Below are 8,029 nucleotides of genomic sequence, written 5' to 3' on the forward strand. Positions count from 1 at the left end.
GGTGCCCCGAACTTTGGTAGAAATTGCAGCCTAATCTCTCTAAAATTACATACTTCTAGATACATAGTGACTGAGAGGAGGTTGGAGCGATCATAGCTGGATTTCCTTTAATAATAGGTATGTTCAATTGGCACTGACTTGGGGCTTAACAGCAGCAATATGAGAGTCAGTGGGTACTGGATCTGTTAGGAATAACAACCAAATTTCCCTCAAATCACAACCCACTCTCTTAAAAGTATGCTGATTTATATTTGTGTAGGATATAAACATCAGTGTAAAAAATAATGAAGAATAAGTGCTTTATGAACAAAATTTCTTATAACCAGATTCAGACATAGCCTTGTCACTGATATCATAAAAAACAATGAACCAGAGATTAGGCCCCAACAACACAATTGCTTGCAAATTATGATATAAAATAAGAGTATGTGGTGTCAACAGTCACAACAAACCAAAGAGAAACTGACAACAGAATAAAAAGTCAACTAGTAAATTTGTGGAAAATATAATTGTATTATTTATTTATTTAACATTGTCCTAGAAAAATGTTAAAAATTCGGACAGAGAAGTCATTACCACAGGATGCCAGCATAAACTGTGAATTGTCGTCATCTTTGTTCTGTTGTTGGTGGTCTTTAATAACTCTGGAGAATTTCAGTCTCTTCACAGTTAAATGATGAGAAATTCTGATAAACATAAGGAAATAGAACTGGTGCCCTTTTATTTTACTCTTTTTAGTTCTTTTTCATGTGTTTCAAGTATTTTACTAATTTATTTAAAATAATGCTCTTTTCAGACTTAGTTGAATGAGAGGATTCATAGGTTACTGTAAGACGAGATGGAGTTAATATTTATTTTCCATTGTTGTATGTGTATCTGTCTGTATTAAAAATTATAGATTATAAAGGATACATAATGCATGTATGTAATATATTCATGGTATGAATATATGCATCATATATCTAGCAAACAAAAGCAATGTAGAGAAGGGCATCTAGCCATAGATATGTTACCAAAATCGAATTTAGAAGTTAGGTATGGTCCCTTACCAATCTAAAAAGGTAGTAATTATGAATAAGAACTGATTCGCCTTATGGCAACCTATTCAGCCAATGTCAACATGGAAAATGGGTGTAAATGATGATGTATTATATATATATATATATATATAAATAAACAGTAAATTAAATGGAGAGATACAATTGACAATCCAATAACTTCTTTATAAATTATTGGACTGTCAGTTGTATCTCTCTATTTAATTTATTGTTTTTAATTTGAATTATACCCATATTTATGTGGTATTCAACTGACATACCAGTGAATTGGATGTTTTACACACCCCTTTCTTTAGTTTGTTACCTTATATATATATATATATATATATATATATATATATATATAAGATGTACAAAAGTTACTTCTGCATATACTCATAGCAGCAAGTTAGATGGTTGTTTTATATAAAATCTACTTCCCCTGTTCCTACTTACCGTTATTTTATGCCTGTATTCCATGAAGGCATTGGCTGGAGAGGTCGTCATCATAATCAGTTCTTATTCAGTTAATACTGGTCCTAAATAGATCAGGAAATCATAACCCAACCATATTTTTTATTTACAGCATGGTTTCTACAGTTGCATGTCCTTCCTAACATGATCCACTTTCCAGTGTGCTGGGTGCATTTTACTGTGGCACCTACACTAGTGAGGTTGCTTTCAATCCTGCAAGGCAAAGGAGTTCCCACTGGTGTACAGTGTTCATTCAAAGCAAGACAACCAATAGGATGGGTGCAATAGAAGGTGGTTGCATTGCAGGCACTCACACATACCCTCCTCCATCATATGTTTGAATGTCAATGTGCAATAATAAAGTAATTTTGTTATGTTTAAAATGGTAGATTTGGTTAATATAGTACATATAAAGACCTACAGTAATAACTGACACATACACCAAGAAATAACTAATTAACCATATTGTGGCATTAATGATAAAGGAAAGGTTCTGCATGAAAGGATACAAGTCCAAGACTTTCAAATGTTGCCATGGTGTTGGTTGGTCAGGTGACCAGGATAACAACTCTATAATACCACTGTCCAAACCAATACTGAGTAAATAACTGCAATATATATATAACAACAATAATTACAATGATCAAATGAAACAGAATAGCTGGGAGTTTAAGATGCTGGACTACTGACTGGACAGCTGTAAGTTTAGATCTTACTATATTATGTCCTTGTAGATATCCTCCCATTCTACTTGATCTAGTTTCCTGAACAAAACTAATAATTTAAGAAGTGGAGCCTGTTTTGTGTGATTAACAGTAGAAAGTGAAAACCACTTGCTTCAACAAATAATTCTTCCCATCCATGCTTGCATGATAAAAAATGAATAAAATAGGTAGCAGACTGGTCAACATGTGTGATATTGTATATGGTTGGTAATGTATGAAGACCTGAGGCAAATATGATTCATTAGATGTACAGCAGTAATGTAAAAGAGTAGGTGTGAGCTGACTGGCTGCCATTAAAGTCACTAAGAGAGATGATTGTGTTGAGATGTGATGTGACAGGATGGTAACTGCAGTGTAGTGCCAATGGAGGGGAGCAAATAAGAGATAGGAACAAGTGATGTCATGATGTCGTATCTCAGGATGTTGAGTCTAGATGAGATGACAAACAATTCAGGTTAAGTGGCAATTTTCCACATTTCAGACCCAGCTAACATACACTAGTTTGGGAAAATAGATATTAAATGATTATGATGAATAGTATATTTCTTTTTTGGATTTGGTTTGTAAGATTCTTTATGAGTTCGTGTGTTGAAGCATATTCTGTCGTGTCTGGGGAGGGTCATTCTCTTTTAGTGCCTTATAATTTAACACATTCACCGGTAAAATTTCCACTTATTTCTTTCTTATTTTTCTAAAATTTTCGTTGCATCTTGCAATTTTTTCAATAGTTTTGACTGTCTGTTATTCACAATGCGTACCTTTTTGTTTGTTTGTGTGTATGTGTGTGGGTTAGTGTGTATGCATATATGTGTGTGTGTGTTTATGCATATGTATATATATGTTTGTATGTGTGTGTGTGTGTATGCATATGTATATATATGTTTGTATGTGTGTATATTTGTATATATGTATTCTGCATATTCATGTGTTTGTGTGTGCGTATGTGTTTGTACATGTGTGTATATATGTCATGTGTTTTCATTTGTGTTTGTGTGCTTGTCTATTCATATAACCTATGTACCTATCCTTCTGTATGTTGATCTGTTTACTTTCATATCCATATGCTTATATACATGTGCATATACATACATACATACACACGTACATACATCTATCTACATAACAGCCCACTAACTATTCTACTCTACCTGTGTAAACTGGGTATGGGAGTATGATATCTATTATGTATATTTCCTATTTAGTATTGGGGAAGTTTCATTTATGAGGACTTACTCCTGTATTTGTCTGAGTGTTGGGTCCTTGGTGTGCTTAGATAAGATGTGGATGTCAGGTTGACCCAGGTTGCCGCCATGTTGGTCTTTGGCATGTTGGAAAACTGTTTTTTGTCATCATATTATCTCAAATGTTTGCTAGTGATTGAACATATGAGTTGAGAGAAAGATTACTACTGGCATGAGTTGATGTGTCCTGGAGGAGATGACTGATGGTTATGGACAAATATTGTACGGTGAAAAATTGCAGTGTGCTTTCTGTGAAGGTTTATCCATGACACAGTAACTGAGAAAGGTTAGAGAAGACTTGGTACAGTCGGGTCTGAGAATGTTGAGTATCACAGATAAAGTAACAAAAGACTAAGACAAACAGCAATGTATGGTATGTAATGTAAGTGTGTGAGAGAAAGAAAGAGAAATGTTTACTTACTTGTTATCAGGTGTGAAGGTAGGAGCCATATCAACTGCTGTTACTGAATCACTGAATATGAAATTGTCTTTTGGTTGAACAGAGATGACATTAGCTGAGGGTGGAGGACAATTCCAGAGAATTACCTAAATATATAGAACAGACATGTCACTGGAATTACATCACATTCAGGTGACAGATATTGTGTTATGTACCATATATACGTGTGTATAGCATCTGAATATAATTGAAATACAGAGACGGAGAGAATTACTGTGACATTTCCTGATCAGAGCTAAAGGTCAAATGGGTAATCAATACTACTGAACATTATTTGGAAACTGCACTGATTATTCCCAACATCTCAGTAAACTGAGGTGATGTAGAATAAAAGTGACCTGCTAACAAACACTATGAAACACCATCAAGCAGATTTGAAATTATAATCATTATCAATGTTTTAGCAGTTTTCTATACCGACACAGGTTGGATTGGTCTACCATACACTATATTTCTACTTGTCTTGGTCTTTTGTCATTTCATTTGTGATGCTCAGCATTCTTAGACCTGATTGTATTAAGTCTTCTCTCAGAGAGAGCACAACAATTTTTCACCCCCACAATATTTGTCCATACATGTCATGCATCTGTACAATTCAAATTATCTCCCCAGCACACATTAACTTTTATCTTTGATACCCAGTTTCTGTTTCTTTCAGCTCACATGCATTCAAAATTTATACAACAGTTTATAATCATCCTATTTCAGTCCCTAATCCTAATAATTCCCTTGTTCAACACTCCATGTTTTACAACCAGGTTGCATCACACTTCACATCTGCTTCTATCTTTAAGCCTGAGTCAGTCTCTCTCACTGCTCATGTATTCCCCATCTCACAGCCATGCTTATGTTATACATTCAGCAGCTCATGTTTGTCCCATTTCACTTCAATTTCTAAAGACCTTATTTAATCTTCATTTTCAATTCATCTAAGAGAGAAAAACATTTTGTTGCCAACAGAAGCAACAGCTGCTGGTAGTACATCCTCAACCTCTACTATAATTTTGCTTCAAACATCAATCATCCATACAATATAAAATAATTCTGTTAAGGAGAAACACAAAGTCTGGTTGGAAAAAAATTTGGTGTAAAATTAAAGATATCACAACTTTTAACAGACTACTTTCAAATTTTGGCAGAAGGTCAGCAATTTCAAGGAGAGGATAAGTCGATTACATCAACCCCAGAGTTCAGCTGGTACTTATTTAACTCATCCCAAAGGGATGAAAAGCAAAGTTGACTTTGGTGAGAATTTGAAATGCCACTAAGCATTTTGCACAGCGTGCTACGTTCACATCTTTTAACATATTGATAATTCATCACCATCTTCCAACTAATCTAAATGACCAATCACATTAATATCTCTGATTTATGAATGTCAAGAAATGTTCTGTTCATTGCTCTAACAAGAAAAAGAGAAATAAATATCAGCATAAGTTGCTTAGCAGGATGGAGGTGATTTATCAAGGGGGAAATATAAACACCAAATTTCAAAGTAAAAGTAATTACTATTATGTGCTGCATATGTCCTTCTTTCAGATATTTTTGCTATTTTGATTGCCATCAGATAGTATCAACATTCAATGGCGATATATATGCCATGTGTTTTCTATCGGATGTTTCTATCAACCTTTTATTCCTACCAAAATCATATTTGACTAGTTTTGATGTGGTTATTCAGAGAAATAGTGATCACATTGGCAGTCTCATACAAAACCAGCACTCCTTAAATATCTTGATTATTTCAGTCAGAGAAGGAACTTCTAGGTGGCAGCTCAATTTGCAAGAAATAGTACTCAAATTTCCCTCAAGTTCCGCTCTTTTATTATCAAAACAATGAAGGAATATTGGATAATGTTGCTGGAAAAAGCAGGATGGTCACAACTGGAATACCTTTGACCATAGATCTGCACAGTCAGGGTTGACTGGGAGGCTAAACAATAATCTTGGTTATTTATTGTTGAGACAAATATCAACCTCAGTATCATTACAATATCTGTTTTTCAGGGCTGGTATGGACTGACATAAAGTCACTTTAACTGATTGAATATCCCCTCATTTGTGAGGCCAAACATTCTGAAGTCTAACTGCCACCGTAGAGTCTCAGGTCTTCCTTCTATTTTATCTACCTTGAGTATGCCATTCCTCTTGAAATACATGGGAGAACTACTTGGGGATGGTCATATATTGCCAATTAAACACATGCACTATATATTTGGTCTTCACTTCAGCTGTATTATTACTGAGGTGAAGACCAAATATATAGTGTGTGTTTTTAATCATAAAACTGGAGTGAAGACCAAATATATAGTGCAGGTGATTAATTGCAAAATATGTCTATCTCTAAGTATAACAATATCTGTTTCAACACACAATTTCACATCAAAAATCTTGCAAAACAAATACATAAATGGATATACTTGAAACTTTCTTTTATTTCACCCAACACTTGGCAGTATAAATGCCTCTTTAAGGGACTTTTATCTCCAGATAACATTCCTCTCAGACTGTCTAACGTTACCTCTTCTATCATAATATCTAGATGGAAATGAGATTGTGTAGAAGATAGGATAATGACTGAAAGGCACTAAAATAAAATAAATGTTTCCTGAACAAGATGCCAGTCTATGACAGGTAATATGATATGATTTGCTACCTGTTCGTGGATGGTAGTCAAGTGAACTGAGGGAATAGAATGTATTGTCCCAGAGAAACTAAAATGAGAGATATCATTTCTCTGTAACTGCAAGGTGAACTGAAGTTACGTAAAAGAAAAAGTATTGTCCAAGACATAGAAACTGAGATAAATCATCACTTTAATATGATGCTTGTCTACCACTATAAAAAAAAAATGAAACTATAAAAAAAAAAAAATGAAACTATCAAAAAAAAAAGACAATCAATCCTTGAGGAATTATACATTTGGACGTTACTGCTAGAGAATATGAGAGTTGTAGCAAATTTTGTTGATATGGTGATATGGAATGTGGAGAATTTACAGAGAGTGAAGAGACTTCAAGGAGAGTGAGGTTTTTGGTGGTACCTATTCCCTTGTGACAGCCAAGTGAACCGAGGTTACGTGAAAGAAAAACTGAAACATCTTCAGAAGTTTGAACTTCTGAACAGATAGCCCAATATCCTGTCCACTCAGCCACTTCATCAACTCATGGCTCTCTTTACATTTTACCAATGAATAAATAAATAAAATTAGACACTCACTTTCTTATCCCGAGATGCTGTGGCAAAATAGGCATTGTCATGTGACCAACAACATGACCAAATTATGCGAGAATGGGCTGAAGTCTTTTTGTCAACAGAGGCAATTTTCTTAAATGGAATATCTGAGAGAGAGAGAGAGAGAAAATATATAAAGCTGTCAAGAAAAGACAATGAATCCATGAGGAATTATACATTTAGACATTATTGGTAGGGAACATGAGAGTTGTGGCAAGCTTTGCTGACATGGGATGTGGAGAATTTTCAGGGAGAGTTGGCTAACTTCAATGGGAGAAACTATATAGCAGGTTTTCAAGAACTTAAGATGTGGTGAGGAATCCCAGAGGGAGACGAAATGCTTTATAGGAAATGGGAGGGGAGGAGACAATATCATAGATCAAGATATTTTAGAGGGTGGGGAATTTTCAAGGGGGTGGGGGAAATAGTTGTAATACTTCCAAGAAGACCTGCTTGAGACACACTACATAAACATCAATAATACTGACAGCAGGAGTACTACCTATAACACAAATTGTGACACAGTAATAATGTAATGTATGCAGTAACCACTGGAATGTGTGCATGTACATGTAAAAGCATCGGCTCTTGTGCGGGTGACACATGAAATGCCTTGAGCAAGACGGGATCGTTGCCAGTGCCCCTGGACTGGCTTGTGTGCGGGCGACACATGAAGTCTTTCGAGCGGGATCGTTGCCAGTGCCACTGGATTGGCTCATGTGCGGGCGACACATGAAATCTTCCGAGCGGGATCATTGCCGGTGCCCCTGGGCTGGCTCTTGTGCGGGTGACACATGAGGTTTTTCAAGCGAGATCGTTGCCAGTGCCCCTGGATTGGCTCATGTGCGGGCGACACAT

At 35.5% G+C, this 8,029-nt stretch overlaps 1 protein-coding gene across 1 annotated transcript in view; it reads right to left on the minus strand.

The window, feature by feature from the left end:
* Positions 1-493: 493 nt before the first annotated feature.
* Positions 494-8,029, minus strand: part of LOC106878490 (elongator complex protein 2) — a 49,182-nt gene continuing 41,646 nt past the window's right edge. The window contains exons 17-20 of the mRNA XM_014927711.2: positions 7,157-7,278; positions 3,899-4,023; positions 2,021-2,119; positions 494-686 (exon numbers count right to left, since the gene is read on the minus strand). Of these exons, the coding sequence (XP_014783197.1) occupies positions 527-686; positions 2,021-2,119; positions 3,899-4,023; positions 7,157-7,278 (506 nt within the window). The 3' untranslated portion in view covers positions 494-526. The remainder of the gene's footprint in view (positions 687-2,020; positions 2,120-3,898; positions 4,024-7,156; positions 7,279-8,029) is intronic.

Source organism: Octopus bimaculoides, chromosome 4 (assembly GCF_001194135.2).
Source record: "Octopus bimaculoides isolate UCB-OBI-ISO-001 chromosome 4, ASM119413v2, whole genome shotgun sequence".
NCBI lineage: Eukaryota > Metazoa > Mollusca > Cephalopoda > Octopoda > Octopodidae > Octopus > Octopus bimaculoides.